General features: G+C 36.5%; 1 protein-coding gene across 2 annotated transcripts in view; it reads left to right on the top strand.

Moving 5' to 3' along the window:
* Positions 1-5,618: 5,618 nt before the first annotated feature.
* The window catches only part of LOC142349467 (protein DOP1A-like), a 36,457-nt gene continuing 18,752 nt past the window's right edge, over positions 5,619-23,323 (top strand). For both annotated transcript variants that reach the window (XM_075401051.1, XM_075401050.1), the window contains exons 1-9: positions 5,619-5,819; positions 5,894-6,041; positions 6,154-6,569; positions 7,066-7,264; positions 7,832-8,397; positions 12,255-12,560; positions 16,595-17,324; positions 18,931-19,175; positions 19,686-19,951. In XM_075401051.1, the coding sequence (XP_075257166.1) occupies positions 5,664-5,819; positions 5,894-6,041; positions 6,154-6,569; positions 7,066-7,264; positions 7,832-8,397; positions 12,255-12,560; positions 16,595-17,324; positions 18,931-19,175; positions 19,686-19,951 (3,032 nt within the window). In that variant the 5' untranslated portion in view covers positions 5,619-5,663. The remainder of the gene's footprint in view (positions 5,820-5,893; positions 6,042-6,153; positions 6,570-7,065; positions 7,265-7,831; positions 8,398-12,254; positions 12,561-16,594; positions 17,325-18,930; positions 19,176-19,685; positions 19,952-23,323) is intronic.

Raw genomic sequence — 23,323 nt, 5'->3', positions numbered from 1 at the left:
ACCAACCATGTGTAATGACTGTTGCGCGGCGCACTGTAAAGACAGCAGATTATGATAGGTTTGTTCATCAGCAACCGGATAACAACACATTTTTGAAGCTTGATACAATTTCACAAATTGGAATGTTTCGAGCAACAGCTATGAGTGCATCACCGTGTTTTATAGCCCCCTTAGCACTTGGTCGGTCTTTTTGGTCTATTGTAAAGTTGGCGAGGAAAGTTGCACTGTCTTTGACACTTTCAGTCAGCCACGTTTCTGTAAGGGAAATGATTTGGTATTGATTTGCTACTGTTGGTAATGATAACCTCTTCTGGCAGATTTTTCCAGTAGTAGTAGTAGTAGTAGTAGTAGTAGTAGTAGTAGTAGTAGTTGTAGTTCAGGCTTTAGGGTCTTCCCGGGGTGCTCCAAGACACCCTTGTTTTCGTGTCCAATTTCTATTCGATTTTCGATCGTGGGTCGCACATCCCACATTTGCATAAGATTCTCCACGTTCATTTGTTGTCAATGTCGTATTTTGCTTCAAAGAAATTCCAGTAGATGTCACTCACAGTTTTTTTGCTCGATAGTTGTGTTGAAATAGAAGGAATTTTGGAAAAGATGTTGTAAAGTAGTTTGGCTCTGTGAAGGAAGTTTTCATCGGTTTTCCTGAGACGATTTTTTGCTTTTTTGATACTCCTCTTGTGTTTTGTCTAGTCTTTTCAAAGTCTTGATATTCGAAGTTTACTGTGAGGTTGAATTTATTGTCAAGTAACGATAGTAAAAATAGTAAATCGTGCATTTCGACATTCACGCTTAGGGGCAACACTTTAAGTGCTATTAGTTTTTCGTTGTAGGTGCAGTTCCTTCCACTTAGTATCCATGAAATGGATTTTTTGTAGCTTTTCAATTTCCGCATCTGCTGTCTGTTTTGGAGCCAAGCTTGAAAACAGTATGATAGTATGGGCACGACATAGCCAGTGTAGGCATTCAATTTATTTTTTAATGAGGCGCTGTAGGTCATGCTTCGTTTTATTTGTTAGAATGCTTTTGTTGCTTTCGAAAGCCGGTGATTACAGATGCTATTCCAATTAAGATTTTTGGAGACAATCAAACCAAGGTCCCGTTGACTATCATCCTCTCCAAGCTCCTGATTTTTTAGTGAAGCTTTTTGTTCGCTTTTGAGAGAGAGAATTTTACGTTTTGATGCATTTAGTGTCATGTGATTTCGATCGCACCAGTTTTCGATTCCCTCCATGCTCTTTTTTAATTCATCCTGATTTACGCTAATCAGTTTGAAGTCGTCTGCGAAAACGAAATTTTCAGTGAGAGGAGTTTTTGATGGAAGGTCATTTATGAAGATGAGGAAGAGCAGAGGACCTAAGATTGACCCTTGTGGAACATCGCTAGTGATTTCTAATTTTTTGGATATTGCATTTTTAATCTTGACGCACTGTTTTCTTTTATTAAGGTAGCTTTTAATCAGTTTTAACAAATTTCCTCCAATTTCGAAGAAATGCAGTTTTTCAATTAGTTTGTTTTGGTGAGAGACTTTGTCGAAGGCCTTTGCAAAGTCTAAGTAGAGGACTGACAAATCTTTCGTTTTCACATCGTCAAGTTTGCCGTATAAAGAGTTTAGAAAAAGTAGTTGTTGAGTTGTTGCATACCTCATCTGTCTAAGGTCGAATTTTTTTTCAAAGAGATTGTCTTTGCAATGTGAGTATAAGATTTACTCAAAGTCTCAGCGAAATTTCTGAGGATAATATTTCCTAGGTTATCGAGGCCTGTTGATTTGTTCAAGTCAAAGTTTTGTGAGAGCTCTTCAGTTTCCAGGCGCGAATTTTTTATATGGTTAAGTTTGCTTTTTGTGTAAATCAGTAGAGGAGGGTTTTTACTGTTATATACACTTTTGACGAACAAATTGAAGAGGGTGGCTATTTCGCTGTCACTAATAGCTTTTTCATTACCGGACTTGATTGTTGCTGGCAAAACAGAGGGCTTTCGGATACATTTCAGGTGTTTTTGTATACTGCTAAAACGCCTGCTTGTGAAAATTATGTCTTCGAAAATGTTTAGATCGATATCCAGTTCAAAATCTGTCTCTCCGGCTTCTTTAGTTCGAGGGGTCTGCTAAGATATAAGATTTTCCAAGCTTTCTTTTTGGTGTTCAACTGCTTCATCATGTGAGAAGTTTCCTTACTGGGCCAAGGAGGCAGTGCTGCTCGATGTTTCGTTACTTTAGGAATGTGATTGTTGATACGTTGTCTAGTCCATATGTACCATTGGTTTAGTAATGCGTCTACTAAAACAGAAGGGTTTGAAGGCCTTTTCCTCAATTGCTTGATTCAGTTTTTTCCAGTCAGCTCGTTTGAAAGCAAATTTACGGCACGGGTTTGAGTTTTTGACAACTGTACCGAGAAACACAACAGAAGTCAGAATTGGTAGGTGGTCTGAACACTGCTCTTTGTTTACCATAAAGCTCCTGTGAAGTGCATAATGTTGATAGCATTCTATCACTAGATGTGGATTATTTGTGAGAGCAACATCTAGCGTTTGATTGGATATGTTCGAGAAGTTTGATTCTATCAGTTTATCCAGGATCTCTGATTCATAGTTATCATTAGAGTCCATTGCTTCCCCATTTGTCCCAGAATGGTTGATGTCGCCTACAATCAGAGTGCATTGAATCATTTCCTGACATTTTAAGTTGCATAATTCAGTTAGTATCTTTAAACTCTGCTGATAGGGCTTTCTAGATTTATGAGGATGGTTCTTGGACCCTTTTCCGGGTTATATTTTTCAATACGCGTGTCGCTTGTCTTCTACAGGGTCGCTTGTCTTCTTTTAGGTAACACAAGATCTCAACAATAGCATTCATATCGGCATGATGTCTTTCGTCTCGTGACTTTGATTCATTTTCTGGGACTCCTTATACTCTAATACCCATTCCATTGTCATTTGTGCTTGGGTAGAACACTTTCCCTTTCCCCTATTCATGTTTCCACTATCAAATTGAGATCATCTGGTTTTCTATCCATTATTGTTGAGGGAGCCTGACTTAGGTCGCCTGCCCCTTTTTGGCCGTACAACTGTTGCAGACGTGAAGTCTATTTGCATTTAATTTGGTCAAGACTTTAATTTCTTTTACTGTAAAGCCCGTGCATTCTGCAGTCATTTGTTACGTTTTATTGCAGAAAGTACAAGCAAATTTTCTTTCTTTAATTTGCTGTTGCATGAATTGCAACTTATTGATCTGGGTGTCATTTCAAGGCTTTGCACTGCAATTTTATATTTTTTGTATAGGTTGTGAACTTTTAGGCATTTCAGCACGCGGTAATGCGAGGAAGGGTTAATGCTTTTCTTGCTAACCTTAGCCCAAGAACTTAATCAATGACACCAGTTTGCAGGAAAAGCTGATTTTACTTATTGGTACCGTTGTCTTACTACGGAAGGATACAACTAACAAAGTCACTTTAATCCTTTTTCTCTTTTTATTTTTGATGGACGCTGCTTCTTCTGCTTGATTTGCTTCAGATCACCGTGATATTTCCTCACGATAGTCAGAGTTTTGATTTCAATTCTCCAGTATTGATGGAGCTCTGAGTATTGAAGTATTTTTGGTATCTTTCTGCTTTTCCTTTGACAGCAGTTCCTTGATAATGTGGGGAGTTGGAATTCCTGTTGAACAAAGTTTTTCAGAGACTTTTGCGGCTCCTTTTCTTTGGCAGTATACTATACCACTGATGAATACTCGGATTTTTTGTAACACAGTAATAAGTTCGTCAGCGGTTAGTGGTTGTCTCGGATCTGACGGGTGCTTTGTGATCGAGTTGTTAATAACGTCGTGCCATAAAGTAATTGTTTCACCAACCGGGATTTCACCGAGACGATTCTGTACTACTTTGAGTTTCGCTTGGCTCCTGGATGTAGGTTGAGGCCCGGGACCGCAATAATATTTTCGTCAAATAATTGTCGGTTTGTAACTTCGGACCACTTCTGCAATGAATGATGTAAACTGCTGTCTCCAAGAATAAATACCATAACAGATTACAACAAGATTTCAGAGGCCACAACTGCTGCCTCGCAGATCATCGATAACTGAAATCACACTATTTAATAAGTTTTAAATAGTGTCTTTCGCCGCTCGCACAAAGAAGCAGTTCCGTCTGCTTTCGATTCTTGCCTTTTTCGACATCACCTGGTGTACTCTGGAGATTCTGGCGTCAGGCTCAAACAGTCTGTGACTTGCTTCTGTCACATTCTGTTCCCCCAAGCTCAGTGTAGATATATATTTTACACCCCCAGACGCAGGTGCTGATTTTTTCGTAGTAACTAAGCAGTGATGTCTCAGTTTATATAGAAATTCTCATGACGCAGCTCTAAAGATTTATAATGCCTTATCTTTAAAATTATATACGGTGCAGTGATGTCTCATAGTAGGGGATCAACACTCGTCCATTGGATTGTCCTGCGCTGCTTAAGAGCAAACCCTAATCTTTCCATGTTAAGTAATGGGCTATATAACATTACATAGTTTGTTACTGTGGGGCATAACAAAAACTGGGGACCGAAACAGGAGATCCAAAAGTTCTTCGATGTTCGTTTCCAACCCATTGGCAAAATCCTGCCCCAAAAATTTTGACATGCATGGAAATATCACGAGTATTAGGATAATAATACGAATAACGAGTGATAAACACAAACCCGCTACTGTTTGCCTGCACCGAGAACACAGGATATTTAGCTGTGAAAGTATCAGCGCAAGGGATTCGCCGACGTCCTAGCAATTATGCGTTCTATCATGAGCTCTTATATTCATGTCAACTCTGCCACTCACTTATTGCCTGATTTGTGGATTTCAGAAATTCTGTAAATTGACAAAAATGAAGAAAATCCAGCGTAGCACAGAGTGACTTGATTTATTTGATGAGGTGATAATAAAATTTAATTTCATAGGAACTCATCCAGTTATGATTTGCAAACAGGGCTGTTTCACTTCATGAATAGGAGCGTGAGAAACATCCGATTTATGTTCGCTTTACAAGCTGCTTTGGGCTGATGCTATGGGTTGATTACGGATTCGAAGTATTTCATCAGTCCGATCTAATTTCTGCAGCATAGAATCATTGAGTATTGGATTTTGTGAACTTTGATTCTAATTTAATGCAAATTAGCAGCTGGCATGTTAAGCTCTTCGATATCATACTTGTCGCGTTATTCTCCGCTATTTATAGGACAAAATGATATTTCTTTATAGCAGTCGACTCATTTTCCAATCAGGAGCTTCCTTTTGAAATTGGTCAACTAATAACAGCGTTTTGTCAAAATGTATTGCTTAATTGGTAGTCACCAGTTATGTACAATTGATTAGCTAGGGGCGCATGTGAATTTTATTTACACAGAATATGCGCCTCGCTTAACTTCGGACTACAGAACAAGTTTGCTATCTTTGATCTGAATTTTCTTTGTGAGAATACTTTGATCGATTTGGGTTCATTATTTGCTATTCGTATGTCGGGTGAAGTAAAATCAAGAAATTGGCATTTTTTTGAATTCCTGGTATATGTTCTCAAATATTTTTGCTTTCCCTCTCTCGTTATAATTTATTTTTGCAGTTAATTTTTCAGTGTTTTTTCAGATTTAGTTTACTGAACCCGTCAGTAGCCTCAAGGTGAAGTGCGTCAGAGATGGAATCGGTTTCTGCGTACAATGAGGAGGCCAACTTGCTTTCATCCGATTCGAAGTTCCGCTCTTATGCCTCAAGCATGGATAAAGCTTTAAAGGCTTTCGAAGGAACAGGCGAATGGGCGGATTTGATAAACTCTCTTGCAAAAATGCAAAAGGTAAATTTTGAATTACAAACTGCAAATATTGTTTTTTGCCCAATTGAAATTTGAAAATGCTCTGATTGTTCTAGGTGCTACAAAGTTATTCAGGAAAATATTCTATCATTCCCCGAAAGTCGTTGGTGGCAAAAAGGCTGGCACAGGTTCTGCATCCAGCGCTTCCAGCAGGAGTTCATCTCAAAGCTCTGGAAATATATCAGATTATTTTTTCTGTAATAGGCAAGTAACTCTTCAACCTTTATGATTAAATTATTAGTAATTAGATCTTTTCTGCTTGACTTCTCGAATTTTGTGAGTAAATGCTGAGTTTTGATATAAGCACCGATTTTAGGTCGAAAGGGATTGAGCGACGATTTGTTTCTTTATTCGACTGGAATTTTCCCTCTTATGGGAACGTGTTCAATGTCTACAAAACCAAAGGTGCTCGAAATATTCGAGACTTTTTATGTACCTCTCGGAAATGCATTGCAACCAGCTATGCCCGCTCTTCTACACGGCGTTTTGCCTGGACTGGAAGAGGGTTCAGAGTACTTCAACCCTACGTTTCGACTTCTGGAGAAGTTTAAAAGGAATACCTCAAATTTCAACTTTGCAATTTGGAAATGTGCCTTGGACAACAGCTCAACGAGGTTTCAAGCCTTGACTTTTGTGATGGAAGTTGGGTCTAAGAACATAACTGCGACCAATAAACAGAATGGTGCTGCAACCAGTAACAGAGATTCACTGTTTATTGATTCGGATGTGATGGTGAGTTAAAAAGACTCCGAACTAATATTGGGAAAATAATTGCATTAACATTCGGTTACTTTATGGAATTGTTTCATTTTCCTGTGGTAGAATATGATCATTTATAAACAGCTTGATAATGATAATTGGTTATCTCTAATTGCTAGTGCGATGTCATCTCGTGTGTGGCAAAAATCAATATCAGCGCAAAACACGCATTAGTTGTGGTCACATGCTAATGAAAACAAAATTTTGGTCACGGAAGGAGAGGGTGGTTTCTTTTTAAATACCCTAGCAATCAATGAAGATGAAATCTGACTATGGACACTCGGTAGTTGTATATTTTCAAACGTTTTTGACATGATGAAAACATCTTTTTTGTGAGAGAATTTTGCAAATGGGGCAATCTTGTTTTACTATCTCCGGGGTTTTGATTTTATAATACCTCTATTGAAATGAATGGTACTTTCGAAATGTTAGCCACACTCAATGAGCAAAAATTATGATGCTGTTTCAGATCTTTGCGTTGTGTGAGTGCTTACAAGATACGACAGTGTTGGTGCAGCGAATAGCACTTGATATTGTCATCAGTCTTATTGGTCAAGAGCAGCGACGTCTCTCAGACAAAGATGTAGTCTTGCTAAACTGTTCAGCATTTAATGTCTTGCTGCGCAAAGATCTATCACTCAATCGCAGGCTGTACTCCTGGATTTTTGGTTCGTTTTCAACTTTTGAGTTTACTTTGTAAATTTGTGTCTCGGTAACGAGTGGAAAGTAAGAACGCCATCTTCAAAAATTAATGAATAATGATTTAACTGGGGTCGAATTCTTCATCTTCGCGAATTATTAATTGCTCTCTAACGAAGTTTGAAGCAATTATTGTAAACGCCCTTTTTATGCAAAATTTCTGCTTGATCGTTTTCTTCTAGAACAATTTCGACCTACGAACCCCACCATATGAGGAAGTTTTTGCCCCACAAAAGTTTCTAGCCTCGCCAGTCGTTCGAGAGCAATTTGTCCGACGTTAGTTGGCTTATGTTTATTTGAGAAAAAAGGCTTTGTGATCCGTAAAAGTGATTCGCCCTATAAATGAAATAGTTATTGTTAAAGATGGATTGAATTTGAGGTGCCAGGAGTAAAATTGAAATTTTTTTGTCATCCTGAAGTTTTAAATTAACTTGAAGAAAATCTTTTTGGATTACTTTGTAATCATCAAGCACGAGGAATAAACGTTCCATTCTTCTCGATGATGTGACTGAATAATGATTATTATTTTTGTTCAGATCAATCGGATACAGTGGCTAACGAGGAACTCTTTCTGACCTCTCTAAACATGTTCATCTCAATTACAGAGCAACTGATCCTACAAAATGACAAAAACTTCAACCGAAATTTAATGCTGCGACCTCTTCGTGTTCTCAACACACTTCTTGACAGTAAAGCTGACATGAACCATCTATTAATGGCTGAAAATGGAAGCGTCTTCACAAATATCTTCAGATATTTACTGTCATTAACTAAGGCAATGTTGTCAATTTCTGCAGAAGAAATGTACGAACGAATTCTGGGCTCGAGTTTGTCAGGAAACAATAAGTTGTTGACAAATATGTTTCTGGATAACAGAGCGAGTGGGGATCTAATCAAATCGGCAAACCTCTTATTCCAAGAAATCCAGAGGCGCGATCCGGGTGATCTTATTTGGCAGTTTTTTGCGAGGCAATTAGATGTTGCTGTTTCTTCCAATGAGAGTTTAGATTGCGCAATTGAGGGTGTTGTCTTGCCAAGAGCGAAAATGACAGTTTCAGAACTGTGTCAATTTGTGAGCTTCTTTCTCGATATTATATTACTGGTTAGTATAAAAACAATCAATTTGAGACGCAAAACGTTAGGGTTTAATAATATGAATGATTTAAATAAATTTAATGGTCTGAAAGAAACGTGATCAATATTTTAGATGTCTAAAGGGGACCCAAAGATGAGTATACAATTAGCTGCTTATTTTCTCTTTCAAAAATTAGCCCATTTTAGACAAACTACACTAGTTCAACTCCGAAATTAATAGCTAAAATGTTTGTTGCAATCATGTGGTTCTTGTTTTGACGTTGCTTTACCTGGTATAATTTAAACTTATCCCCTGTCTTAATTATGCTCATTTCCATGTCACATGTACTATATTGCTTCGTCAAGCTTGGAATGGTAAACGAATTTTTAAAATTCTGGTCTCTTTAGGGAGTTTTTTTCTGAAGTGAAATCAAGGCTCCTTGAATTCAATACCTACCTCCCTGCGCCCAATACCTACCTCCCTGCATTGTGCTAGAACTGATCTTGTGCAATCTATTCCTCTGGTCTATTTGCCTTGCTTTTGCATAAATTTCCACGCGTGTAATCACTTTTACTTTTTCAAATTTTGCTTATTTAAATCGGGCCCTAATTGAGCTCAATTGTTGTAGCTAATTGAAGACAGTTTATCAGTAAAAGTGTCACAAAAGTGCGGAAAGTGAAGTTTCACTATTCAATGTAAAGTTTTATCAGTGTTCTATTGTCAACTGGTAGCCTCCATTAAAGGCAGAGAACCCCTGAGCTTAGGCAAGCTGTAATCGAAAGCCTTTGTTGCTTGGAAGCAAATCTTATGTTCGGTGGGTTTTTATCCATTTGTGACTTAGTGAAGATGGTTGTTTTTTATTAATTGCTCTCACGCAAACTACTATGTGGCCTGTCGGTCGCTTCTAGACTCGAAAATGTTTTGGTTTTGTAAAGTTTTTTTTTGCTGGAGAACGTGCTTTGTTTTTGAATATCGAGTTTGTGCATAACCATTTGTGTGTAATCTTTGGAGGTTTGGACTACACCTCTCCATTTCCCCCTTTTATGCCATGCCCTTGCCAATTGATGGTAACCTAACTGGATGCTATCAAAGCGAATCCGTAGCGAGTTGTCTTACATCGATTCCTCAGATGTTTGTCGGTTATTTTTTGGCAGGTCTGTATTGATACTTTGGTAGTTTCTATTTCTCGAACGATGTTTGAAGCTATTATTGTAAACTTTTTTTATTCATTTTTGCTCGACCGTTTTTTTTCCAGAACATTTTTTGATTTCACTTCTGGAGTGACTTTTTCACGTTTGACTTTTGCTTGACCTAATTTTAAATTGCTCTTATTCAGAAATTAAGTTTGTTGCTAAAAAAGCGATTGTAATATAATGTATCAGAAGTGTCTGATAGACGACTGAGCTATTACCCCGGAAGTCAGAGGTTCAAAACCCCTCCTTGATAGGTAATTTGTTCTCAATAAATATTAAGGCTACAGCCCCCTCTGAATTAAATTGCCACGCCTTTTGTTTGAGAGCAATCTGTCCGATGTCAGTTTGTTTTAGAACTGAATTTCCTTTTGGTTTGTTTCTATTTATTCATCGCTATCAAAACAATTAAAGAATTTTTAAGCAATTATATTAGTCCTGCTGGGTTTTTTTGTGAAATTTTTTGTGCTGCCGGTCTTTCGTTTGATAGTTTTTTTCGTCTGACCGTTTGATTTTTTGGTCCTCAAAAACGGGTTAACAGGTAAAGCCCAGAGTGATTACGTCGCTGAGCTGTTCTCTTACCCTTATGCCAGAGCTCCTACGGATGCGATTAACCGAAACTGTCGAGGACATAAATTCATTATGTGGAGGACAAAGTTTGGTAGTTTTTTTGGCTGTGTCCTTTGAATGTTTTTCCGCTGTTTTCTTGAAAGATAATTATCTTAATTTATCGCTCAAAAAATTCAGTAGATTTTTTTGCTCTTTCAATTGGCTCTTTTTTATGTCGGCTCTTTTACACGCCACCATGGCTGGCATGGCATGGGCAATTGAGTTAATTTCATGTGTTGGCGTGTTAGATAAGTATGCGCCCCACTTATGTTTGCTCAAAGCAATTATCTCAATAGCTCTGTTTATCCTTCTTCTTACTTTTTTGGCTAATAATCCGGCCACCGTTCTTTAATTTTAATTATCAAATGACTTGTTTAATTACTCGCGAACAAAGTTTGAATCCATTTTTGTAAACATTGTCTTTTTCATGGAAGTTTTTTGTTTGACCATTTTGACTTTTCGGGAGACTTGTACACTCTTGAATTTTTGTTTCGCGTGATCTGAATTTCTTTCTCATTCACACGTGTCAGCAGTTGCACTCAAGTGACGACACTTTACTACTAAAAGTAATATAAAAATTGATGGAATTTTTTTACTGTAAGTTTTGCTTGTTGTTTAAGTGGTATATGATAAGATCATTTGAAGCCCCACCTTATTGAAATTGTTTTCCCCTCCCCTGACTGATGCAGGCTGCAATATATTCGAGCTCCCATCGTTCGAGAGCAATTCCTCCAACTTTATTAGGTTATGTTTATTTTCAGGGAATGTGTAGATTAATTAAACTGTAAACGAGAAAACAGTTTCTTAGCTAAGTCAACCCACATTCGACAATGAACGACCTTAATCCGCAATTTTGCAAAAGAACGGCCGTCAATTAAAAGAGCGATTGAAGAGTACGCTCGAGTGCAATAGCTGATTCTTAGTAAGAGAATATACTTAAAGTTGTCAGAACTGTGAGTTAATTTATAATTGTAAGCTGAGTGGCCTCTCAGTCAGCTATTATAGCGCTCCGATTTTTATAATTTAAAGAATTTGTATTGTATTGAGGCGCGGTCGTTTTTTTAAAGATCTGTTCACACATTTTTGTGGTGATTTTTGAAGTGACAATTTTGGTCAGGCCGAAACAGGAAGTGGAGTAAGTGATCTTGCGGCCTGAAATGTTTTCGCTCTAATTTTAATGTAGATTGAAAAAACGGCGTTTCAACAAAAATTTGCTGCCTCGCTAGTGGTTTTTTGTTCACATGCGGCATTTTGACATTGATTTTCACTGTTTTTTTTTAATTTTGTGATTTTCCTATCCCAATCATAGTCATTATAGGTATTGGTTTTTTGTATAGTCCATGAAAATTCTTTGGATTGTGTCAGGACTTGTCCTGCTATGTTTTTTGTTTCGTCGTCTGACGCTCTTTTTTGTTTTACATTTGTTAACACAGCAAAATGACTTCCTCTCACTAACGGAGTTTTTGCGCGTCAGGTAATTTCTCACTCTATTTAGCAAACGTTTTTAGGTCATTCTCATGATTAGATTTTGATCATAATTGACTTACCTCACTCGATTCAGTTACCCGTTTCTAGCCTAATTGAGATAGGCTAGTAGTGTTTTTTAATGCCAGTTGAATTCAATTATTCGAAGTCGGAGTTTTAAAGCAATCGGAGGTTTTTAAAGCAAAAAGAGGATCTCCAAATACATTTTGCTTTCTGGTTAATAGAATTTTTCTCAGAATGTGTGAATTCAAATGGTTGTTTATGAAGATTCTTTCTTGGATATAACACTGACAGTTTGTTGTAAAGCAAACGGCAAAACAGTGTGAAATCATTAAGCGCTAATTTTGATTGATTAAATTGTCGACAAAATTTACAATAGTTCTGTTTTTTACGAGAACCTCAATTAAGGTCGCGATGTTTGGACCAATTTTTATACGTATTACGCCAACCTGTATCATTGGTTTTTCCCATTGCAGACAAAATTTGAATGCAATTTCAAATCCTGGACAATAGTGATAGTTGTTCTTTTAGAATGGATATTGAGCTTTTGACAAAACTCAACAGTTTTTGAGCGTTTTGTAATGACAGCTGTTATTTTAGGAGACACACGAAGAAGCATTTGAGAAACACATTCCGAACTTCATTCTGAAAATGACGTCATGGCTGTGCAGTAACTGTGAATCACTACAGCTACATGAAATAGAGGACAGTCTGAAACTGGCCATGAAGTTGATCGAATATGTGCACCCATCGGCCTGCTATGTCCTCTGCAGTGGCAGTGGTAATGGAAGTAATATAGACACGAAAGGAGCAACTACTACTACTACTGACGGTAATGTTCTGACGGGAGGCGCGGGTAATGGGAACCCGAATCAGTACTTAACAACAGGAATGGATGCTGAATCGGTTAGTTCTTTTGCAGATATCGCGAATTGATTGACTTCATGCATGAAAAATGTATTGATTGACTTCATGCATGAAAAATGTATATTAAAATCTTCTTTCCGTAATTGAAGAATTTTTAAAATTTGAAAAATTGCTGTTTTAAAGTGCGGAGCCATTATTGAACCTTTATTGGTTTCAATTTATTTTGGCAAAATTTTCAATTAACTTTTGTTTACGCTCCATCAGAAACAGTTTATAACGGTTCATTTTTGCAGTTTTTAACGGAGTTTTGTGCATAACCTTAGTTTTCCTATCAGTGGATTGAGTTCGCTGTTCGTTCGCATGAGTATTTTGTTCATCACAAGTATTATTTTTACTTTCGAAATGATTTCTGCTTATTAATTGCTCTCAAACGAAGTATGTAGCATTTGTATTAGTCCTGTGGTCTTTATGCAATTTTTCGCTTGACCGATTTTTCGTCTGACCCATTTGACTTTTCGTCCTCAAAAATGAGATAAACAGGTAGCGCCCAGCGGGCATTAAGTTACCGAGCAGCTCTCTTAGAGCCTTATGCATTACTAGTCTCTAAAAATGCGTTTCGCCGTAACTGTTGAAACCGCGACTGTTGAAAGTTTGACCCCCTCTGTCACCCCCCCCCCCCCCCGCCCTGTCCACCCTCCTACAACACGGCGATTTGGACCCCCTCTCTTCCAGCTCTCCCACAACCTTACCATCTATCACTTGAAGCCCCATCACTTGACCTCTCTCCGCTCACACCCACCTGATGCATCCCTAAGGCTCAGCTGGTTACTACCGAAGCCCACCGCTCGCCAGTCGTTTGAGAGCATTCGCCCGAAGTTTATCGGTTGTGTTTTCAAGTTGATCGCTTTAGATGAACTAAAAACATCAAAATTTAACTAAAGCGGGGAAAAAATATTTAGTGAAAACTGAAAGCCTACAAAACGAGCGGAGCTGTTTTCTGGCGATGTGACTGTTATGTTTTAAATAGCCGCGAAGTGATGTCTAGGGTTATTGTCGATTTCGTTGATTGTTCCTCGTCTGGATAGATTTTCGCTGCGATCATTGCATTACTCTTCAAATTAAAAAAAAATAGCTATTGGGTTTACACGATAACCAATTTCTCATTTCTTAGATTGATATATTAGGTCTTTTTACCTAGTTGCTATCGTCAATATTAAATGGACTTCCTAAATTTAAAAATGGAAACCAGAAAACTCCAAAATTCAACTGTGTATTATTAGCGTAAATTAATGAAAAACAGGGCACTTTTTAAACGGTTTTTGGGACATTCTTTTTTTTACAATCCAAAGTATTTAGATTGTATTGGTGTGCTGTCTTTTTTTAAAGATCTGTAAACGCTTTTTTCGACTTTTTCGCGTCAGTGAGAAGTCAATTTACAGTAGCGATTTTAGTCACGCTGAAGTACTAAAGAGAGCGAAAATGGAGTAGTTTTGAAGGTGCAATTTTTTCTCAACTACCTTTCAAGTGGAGTGAGAAATTGGTGTTTGAACAAATTTTCAATTTTTGAAAGGGAATTTTCACGTGCGTCAATTTGACTCTGTTTTCAGTGTTTCTTCTCCTTGAGTGCTTTTATTTTGATACGTATCTCTTCTAATTGCGCGTATTTGCAATTGCTTAAATTCATCAAGGGGAAGCTAAATTTTTTTATGACACACTATTTGTCATAAAATAATAGTGACTATTGGACTTTACCAACATTTTAAAAGAAATTCTGTTGTCTTGTCACCTAGTATCTTAAATGACTTGTCTGATAGGTTGCTAATAAAGCATAAAAGAACTCAATTACTAGTTCAAGTTAATAGCTAGCAATTTTCATGACTTCGTCACTACTTTTGCTCCAAAATTTTTGAATTTTTCAGTTTTGCGAGTACTTGTTGTATTTTTGTTGTCTTATCATTTAATCTCATTAGCGACAGGTCTCAACGATTGCTACTAAGAGTTAATTTAATCGGTTTAATCGTTTATGTTAAAAGCTTAAGCTTTCTATGACTTTGATACTAATTGTTTTCTAGAAATATTACCGAATTTTTGAGTTTTGCCAGTTATTTTTAACTTTGTCTAATCGCTTTATTATTGTAGTATCATTATTGTCAGGTCTCCTTGGTTGCTGAGAAAATATTTAATACAAATGTACTCTCAGTCCATAGCTATTGCTTTCTGTGACTTATCCGTTGTTCGTTTTTTTTAAACTTCGTGAATTTTTGAGTTTTGCTAGTATTTGTATTCATTGCTGTCTTATCCCCTAATCGCTTGCCAGTGAGGATTCAGTTACTCGGAGTAATTCTATCAGTCGGTAGCTATTGCATTCTCTGACTTTTTTTCTGAGTTTTTTTGCAAAAATTGGTTATTGTTGTATCATTGAATATCATTAGTGACAGGTTTACATGACATTAAATGACACTTTGATAATGAGAAATAAGGGAATATATTAGTTGGTTGAGTCCATTTTTTTTGGACCCCGTCTTTTTAAAAAATAAAAGTTGAGTTTTATTAGGCTTCATTGTTTTTGTTGTTCTTGAGGACTTAGCCTCAATTTTATCAAAAGTAACAGTTCTTATTGGCCTTCTAATGCGGTGGAAGTAATTTGCCGGTCAAAAGTTAATTCAATGCTTTGGATTTTATTTCAGGACTTGTCCTGCTGTTTTTTCATTTCTTTTGTGAATGGAAGGCATGGTTAATCGGTACTATTTCCTGGAAATCTGAAAATTCTTTTTATTCTTTCTTGATCGTTTTTATCGTAATTTAAAGCACTTAAACGCACTTACTACCAATTCACTAAATTGAAAGCCGTTTTCCGGAGTAAAAACGAAATCCCGTTTTGCAAGAAAGCAAATTTTTGTGGCTGAAAGTTGTTTTGAAGTTTGGAGGAAATTGTAGGTATTCAAGAAAGTTCCAGTGTGCAGGGTTTTTAATTGCACTAATATAATTGCACGAAGTTGGTAGTAATTATATTAGTCCCGTGGTTTTTTATGCGTTTTTTCGCTTGATTGGTTTTTGTCTGACCCTTTTGGTTTTTCGTCCTCAAAAACGGTATAAACAGATAACGCTCGGAGGGCATTAAGTTCTCTCAGAGCCTTTCGGCTAACTAGATGCGATTTAGCGAAACCGACATTAATTCATGGTGTGAAGGCTTGCTGTATTCTAAGCCTTGCCTGTCGTTCTTCGTATGGTTGTCGAATTTTGAATTGAATTGTATTGGGGATCCCAATGAATTTGAATTGTATTGGGGCGCTGTCTTTTTTTTAAGATCTGTGCACACATTTTCATCATTTTTGAATTCAAATTGTAGTAGTGATTTTGGTCACGCCGAAATAGGAAATGTAGCGAAAAAGCGAGTAGTTATGCGACGTGAAATTTTTCGCTCTAATTTTAAAGAAGAGTGAGAAATTGAACAAAAATTCGCTTTCTCGCTAGTGGTTTTTTTGTTCACAAGCGGCAATTTCACTTCGATGTTAACTGTTTTTAGTCAATGAAAATTCTTTGAATTGTACGTCAGGACTTGTCCTGCTGTTTTTTATTACGACCGTCGCAATTTTTGTTACGACCATATGACGTCACAACCACTTTAAATCTGCTTTTTGTTCATTCGTTCATGCAATTTCAACTGAAATGCGTGCGTGACGTCATTTTTCGCTCTTAGTGGAGCGAGTTTTTTGTTCATTTGCGTGATTAAATTTTTGGTCTCACTTGACTTACCGCACTCACAAAAAAGACTTCCTCACTTTGAAATTGACTTTTATTTACTTTAATTCAAAGAGATAAGGCCAAATGGGCGTGTGTCACTCTATATTAAGGTTATCAGAGAGCAGCTAATAGAGGCAGCAAAAACTTATACAGATTTTTAATCAAAATATAACATATCAGCCTTCAATGAAAAGACGAATTTTTTTGGTCTGTCTTTTTTACTGTTTTTTTAGACTGCGGATCTACGAAGCTCTTGCGGCTATTTTCTGGCAATCTGCAAGCTATGTTTTTAATTGTGTAAATATCCTTCCAAATTGAATGTGATCCAGGGTGCACCTCAATTGTCATCAAGCAAGTCATCTCTGAATACCTCAGACCCAGAAGATGGTGACGTGAAGAAAAAGCCCATACTCAACCCACAGTCGTTGATCCATTCCGTCGTAGAAAACGGCGACATCCGGATCGAAGGCGATACTGCAAGTCCGTTGCCTCTTCAAAACGGCAATTTAACTTCAGACGAAGAACAGGATGTTGAGAAGGCTCTTAAGAGCTCTCAATTGATACAGAATGATTCGAACAAACCTGTTTCTAATCAACTTGATTCTCAGGACGAACCATTTAGCGTGGGTGACAAAACCAGACATCCGGGTTTGGAGGCCTCAATTCCAAATTCAAGTGTCGTAGAAGCTTGTATAAAGTCAATCAAACTGTTCTTTGACAAGCTTTTAAAGTCTAAGTTGTTCAAGCCTAGTTTGAACGAGAAAGGAAACAATTTTGAAGAAATTCTGCTGAATTATTCGAAATATTTGATGAAAAGCTTTGCGGATGCTAAAACATTTGAAAATGAACTGGTTTGTCGACTGCGCATGACGAAAAGTAATTCGAAGATGATGATATCTGAGACCCCGAATGACTGTGCAATACTTGACAGTGTATACCAGAAGAGAATTAGTTTGGAGGATAATGTTGATGAGTTTATGCGTGTGTTTGACCTTTCGTGTAAGCTGCTGCATGCTATATGTACTCTTCCCATACACAAGGATGCTGACGCATTACAAGGTAAGAATTGTAATTTAAGTATATGAATTTAAGGTAATCTGAAACCTGTTACTCACAAATTAATCATAGTGATAAAAAACGAAGTTCGTTTAATAAATGCTATGGAAAGATATAAAACTCCTGTAAATAATAATCAATGCTACCCCTTATTCTTTAGTGTGGAACAGATAGTCGATACTGAATTTTTTGCCTCAGTCCGCAAAAAGGTTAATATCTTGCTGGCTGTCGAGTAGATAATGAGTGATACATCTTAGTACTTCAAATGCTAGCGATCACAAATACTATGCTATTCTAACTAATAGCCGCCCTCATCTTCTCAGCCGGCTATTATAGCGCTCCTATTTTTTTACAATTCAAAGAATTTGAATTGTATTGGGGCGCTGTCTTTTTTTTTAAGATCTGTTCACACATTTTCATGATTTTTGAAGTCAAATTGGAGTAGTGATTTTGTTCACGCCGAAACAGGAAGTGGAGCGAAAAAGCGACTGGTTTTGCGGCGTGAAATTTTTTCGCTCTAAATTTAAAGGAGAGTGAGAAAACGGTGTTTGAACAAAAATTCGCTTTCTCGTTAGTGGTTTTTTGTTCACATGCGGCAATTTCACTTTGATTTTTACTGTTTTTTCGATTTTTTGGATCGGATTTTTTTCTAAATGGTTTTCCCAATCCATTCATAGTCCGTTCTAGGTCTAGTTTTCTGTTTAGTCAATAAAAATTCTTTGAATTGTACGTCAGGACTTGTCCTGCTATGTTTTTTTTACTTCGTCGAATAAAAAAATGTTTCGCTTTACCTCTTTTTGCCGCTTTTTCAACATTTTGCGTGATATCTTTTTGACTTCTCCGGGCTAGTTTCTCTCTTCTCTCATTCTGCTAAAAGTGATTTTGAACATTAGTTGCTCAGCAAAGCAATTCAAAATGAACGGAGTCAGTATGAAAAATTGAAGTTAGAAGTAGAAACGGGATAAACCCATAAAAGCCCAATTTTAGATGCCCGCTATTTGAACGTCGTTCCTATAAGTCTTAGTTACCATCTCTAATGCCTATTGGTATTGATAGTAGCCACTGTAGCCTCTCTCTAAGAAACAGAAGTACGTTATATTCAACTACGAAATGCCATCAAAATAAATCGGACTTAAAAAATGTTTTTGTACAAAAATCTTTTTTTTTTCAATATCTTCTATTCTTTCAATCCCAATAATGCTTATTGGAATCAACGGCGGTTATTTTCCGGCAATCTGCGGGGTATGTTTATTAATTGCTCTCGATTTAAGTTTGAATTGATTATTGTAAACTTGTGCGTCTTTTTATGCAAAATTTTTCCTTTACCTTTGTGCTTAAAGTTTGTTTGTAAAAGTCATTATGAGCAAAAGAAATCAAAGGCGGAGTGTTGCAGCCAACTTGGAGGTCAGAAATTCGAACTCCTGTGGGATTGTTTTTTGACACCCGTGAAACATTTCTAAGCTATGCACCCTCTAAATTAAATTACCCCCGCCTGCCGTTCGAGAGCAATTCATCCGACGTTGTCGGTTTGTTTTGATACCTGCTGGTTGATTACGTATCAACAGTTTAGTTAATCAAAAGTAATCGATATTCAAGGTCATGCATTTAGAACTGGGATCTATGTCAACAACAGACGTGGAATTGCCCCCTTGGCTTATGTCCCTTTTCATCTGCAGCTGTTTCGTCTCCAACTTCTCCATCCAGGCAAAGGCCACAGACTGTCTCTTGCAACAATTAGCTCTGGCATCGTCAGCTTCTGAACAGCATATTGTGCTTTCAAGTGACCAGAGGATTGTGGCCTCTATCTCTCATTCACAAATGCAAGTCATCAACAGAGCTTACAGACTGTTCCTGGTTAGGCAGTTTTAAAATATTTAATTTGGTTCACATTTCAAAATATCAATTTTTTAAGAGTCGTTGACCTAAGAACGAGCTAATTGGTTTGAATCCTTTCACTTTTTAATTTATATTAAAATATTTTTTTAAAAAAATTTAAGAGCCGTTGATTTAAGAACGTGCTAAACGGTTTGAAGGAAAAGCTAACATTTTCAACTAAAAAGAAAAGTTTATTTAGAATTGCAATGCATCTATCTTAAAATTCTAAAAAAAATAATCATAGCAAGTTGAAGCCAGGCTTACTTGCATTGGCACTGTACACTTATCGAGTTTTGTTTCAAGTTCCTAATAACTACTGCAGACTATAGTAAGCTTTGTGATTTTAGGCCCAATCTTGATTCTTATAAAGTTGTGTTTTGACATGCAAAATGTCCAAATGACCTGCCCCGGATAATGTGCTCTCATTAAATGACAATATGCTCGATTAATGACAATGTTTTCTCAATTCAATAGGGTTGTGTGTTTAAGGAAATCTGTTTGTCCCTGTGGTCGTGGCTCGAAACCCGCCACTTTCTCTGTCATGAGAAAACTGTCGACCTCTGGCTCCAACTTCACAAATGTTGTCCACAACCTATATCCAGTCTGTGCGAAGATGCCATGGTGTATTGCATGCGCAGACCAGCTGTGTGCGGCGGACTGGAAGCATGCCGGAGATTTTCGGTTGTCTGGCATCTTTCCAGGACCATCACCCATGTTCACAATCTAATTGCTGCTGGACAACCTTCATTTGACAAGTTGGTTATGTTGATAAGATCTGTTTATGTTGATAATATCTGTTTATGTTGATAAGATCTGTTTGTTGATAAGATCTGTTTGTTGATAAGATCTGTTTATGTTGATAAGATCTGTTTATGTTGATATATGTTGATAACTTCCGTTCGACCAACTAATTTTTCAATTTTTCTTCCATCCAAGTAATAATATATTTGGCCAAAATAACTGATTACTCTGTTTGGATTTGATACTACAGTAGTTAGCTATGTTGTTCTCTTCAAAGCACGATCTGCTTTGCAATTAAATGTCTCTGATTAATGCACAGCTTACAGTTACTTGCTCCCACCTTCGCATGCAGTATCTCTCGAAAGTAAGAAGGATTTTAGTTGAAGTTCTTTGTTTAATAGCCGCACAGCGATAGCTGGGGCTATTATTGGCCTTCTCTTGGTTTTTTTACAATTCAAAGAATTTGAATTGTATTGGGGCGCTGTCTTTTTACGACTCGAAGAGGAGTATTGGAGAAGTCCTTTTTTTTTAATCAATTTATTGGAGTGATTTTTGAAGCGGGAAATAAAACTCGTGAAAAAAATTTGGAGTGATTTTGGTGCTGAACAAAAGTGAAGAGCGGAGCGAAAAGAGAGTGGTTTTTGTTCATACCGCTGTTTTTGAGAGAGCGAGAAATTGATGTGTGAAAAAATTTTCTCTAAGCGAGCGAAATTTTTTTGTTCACGTGCGGCTTTTAAAAGCAGTTTTTTGCAACTTTTGATGGTTATGAGGTTTGATTATAATATTGTATTAGTTTTAGGCTTGTTTTGATAAGAATTGAAGGTTTCAAGTAGTTAATTTGATTTTTAATGCTAATTTGGAGGTTTTTGATCAGTTTTGCTGATTTTTAGATGAAATTTAATGATTTGTTACCTGTTTCTTTGTTTTACTGCTTTAAGTGGGATTCGAATAGAAGCTTGTTTCTTAAGGAATTGTCAGATAACAATTGATTAAAGTTTTGTTGGTTTAAATCATTTTTTTCTTAGGAAAAGTGACAGAAAAATTGAGAAAATTTTAAACCATTTTTCTCATTTTTTGCAGTTTTTCTTTTTTTCAAATCTTACACAAGTGTCTTACACACCCTATTATAACTTGCCCATTGTATTGTGAGTTTTTCATTGCTCTAATTGCAAAGGAACCTTATTCGGCTTTATGTTTCCTTCTACTATTAAAAAAATTCATTTTTTTTAATAGTTTGTTCAATTTTTTGAATGCCGTTTCTATTCTTCCTTAATTTTTTTATGGCATTTGTGGAGGTTTAGTGTTCAAAATAGTTGTTCTAGTTGTTTAGTAATAAGTATGGGCAATTTTGGATATGAATCATTTTGTTGAGAAATTTGACAAAAAATGGCGAAAATTGGAACTATTTTCCTTAATTTTTTTTTGCAGTTTTTCGTTTTTTTTTCTGTTTTTAGACAAGTTTCTTAGCTTATTATGACTTGCCTATTGTTTTGCGAGCATCTATATACCCTATTCGCTGAAAAAAATTTTCTTTGGATTTATATGATTTTGTATGAAAAAAATTTGTAACTTTTTCCAGTTTTTTTGGTGCAAGTTGTTTTAAAGAGCTTTTTTTTCATAATTTGGCCTCAAGTATTTTTAAAACATTCACTTAATTGGTTTTAGTAAGCGCTAGTTGTTTTGATGAAGTAATTTTGGCAAAAATAGTTATTTCGGGATCTTGATTTAGAACAAAATTTGATCAGATTTTTTTTTCAGAGTTTAACAGATTTTTTTGTTTTTACTTTTTTGTTTTATGGTTTGGTTTGGAGATAATCGTAAGTTAGTGGAGGCAAGTTTTTTCTGATGAGTAGTTGGATGGCGGTTAAATAGATTTTCACTTCGAGTCGTTTCCGGAATTCTTCCGGCTATGTTTTTTTTTTTTTTTAAGATCTGTTCACACATTTTCATGATTTTTGAAGTCAAATTGGAGTAGTGATTTTGGTCACGCCGAAACAGGAAGTGGAGCGAAAAAGCGAGTGGTTTTGCGGCGTGAAATTTTTTCGCTCCAAATTTAAAGTAGAGTGCGAAAATGGTGTTTGAAGAAAAATTCGCTTTCTCGCTAGTGGTTTTTTGTTACATGCGGCAATTTGACTTTGATTTTTACTGTTTTTTCGTTTTTTTGGATCGGTTTTTTTTGTAAATGGTTTTTCCAATCCATTCATAGTCCGTTCTACGTCTAGTTTTCTCTTTAGTCAATGAAAATTCTTTGAATTGTACGTCAGGACTTGTCCTGCTATGTTTTTTTATTTCGTCGTCATGATTTTGTTACGACCATATGACGTCACAGCCACTTTTTGTTCATTCGTTCATGCAATTTCAACTGAATTGCATGTGTGACGTCATTTCTCGCTCTTAGTGGAGCGAGTTTTTTTGTTCATGTGCGTGATTAAATTTTTGGTCACACTTGACTTACCTCACTCTCAAAAATGACTTCCTCACTTTAAAATTGACTTTTATTTACTTTAATTCAAAGAGATAAGGTCAAATGGGTGTGTGTCACTCTAAATGAAGGTTATTTGAGATCAGCTAATAGAGGCAGCAATAACTTATACAGATTTTTAATCAAAATATAACAGGTCAGCCTTCAATGAAAAGACGAATTTTTTGGTCTGTCTTTTTTACTGTCTTTTTTAAACTGCCGATCTACGAATCTATTGCGGCTATTTTCTGGCAATCTGCCAGCTATGTTATGCATTAGGATGAACATAGTTATAAAAGCCTAACCGTATTTTCTCAATCTTCCTGAAAGTCGGTGGGGAAAAAGCTTACCTTATTAATACCCAGTTAGTAATCATTTACTCAAAGACCAATGAATTATGGCTGTTTTTACCGAAACACCGAAACAAAATGGGAGAAAAATGAGTGATACAGTTGAGTTTTTCCCCACTGATTTTCAAGAAGATTGGGAAAATAGTTTGAACAAATCTTTGATATTCGAGTACGTCTTTGCAATAGCTGCGGAAGCGAGGGATTAAATACCATTGAATAATGACTATGTACCGAAACAGAAAAATGGGAGCGAACAATTATGTGATTTAGCTGCGAAGTTTTTTTTCCCTACTGATTCTCAAGAAAACAGAACAAATCTGTGATATTCAAATCTGTATACTGTTTGAACAAATCTGTAATATTCGAGTACGTTTTTCTATATATGTGGAAGCGAGGGATCAGCGAGCTATAATTCGCTTTACAAATTTCAATTTAACTAATTAATTGCTCTTGAACGAAGTTCATAGCAATTATTGTAAACGAGTGTGTCTTTTTATTTTTATGCAAAATTTTTGCTTGACAGTTTTGACTTTTCGAGTGACTTTTACGCCCTTGACTTTTTGCGTTTCGCGTGA

The sequence above is a fragment of the Convolutriloba macropyga genome, chromosome 11 (genome assembly GCF_964194025.1).
Source record: "Convolutriloba macropyga chromosome 11, txConMacr16.3, whole genome shotgun sequence".
Lineage (NCBI taxonomy): Eukaryota > Metazoa > Xenacoelomorpha > Acoela > Convolutidae > Convolutriloba > Convolutriloba macropyga.
Note: the sequence above shows the minus strand (reverse complement) of the source record. Positions and strands in the feature narration are given on the sequence as shown.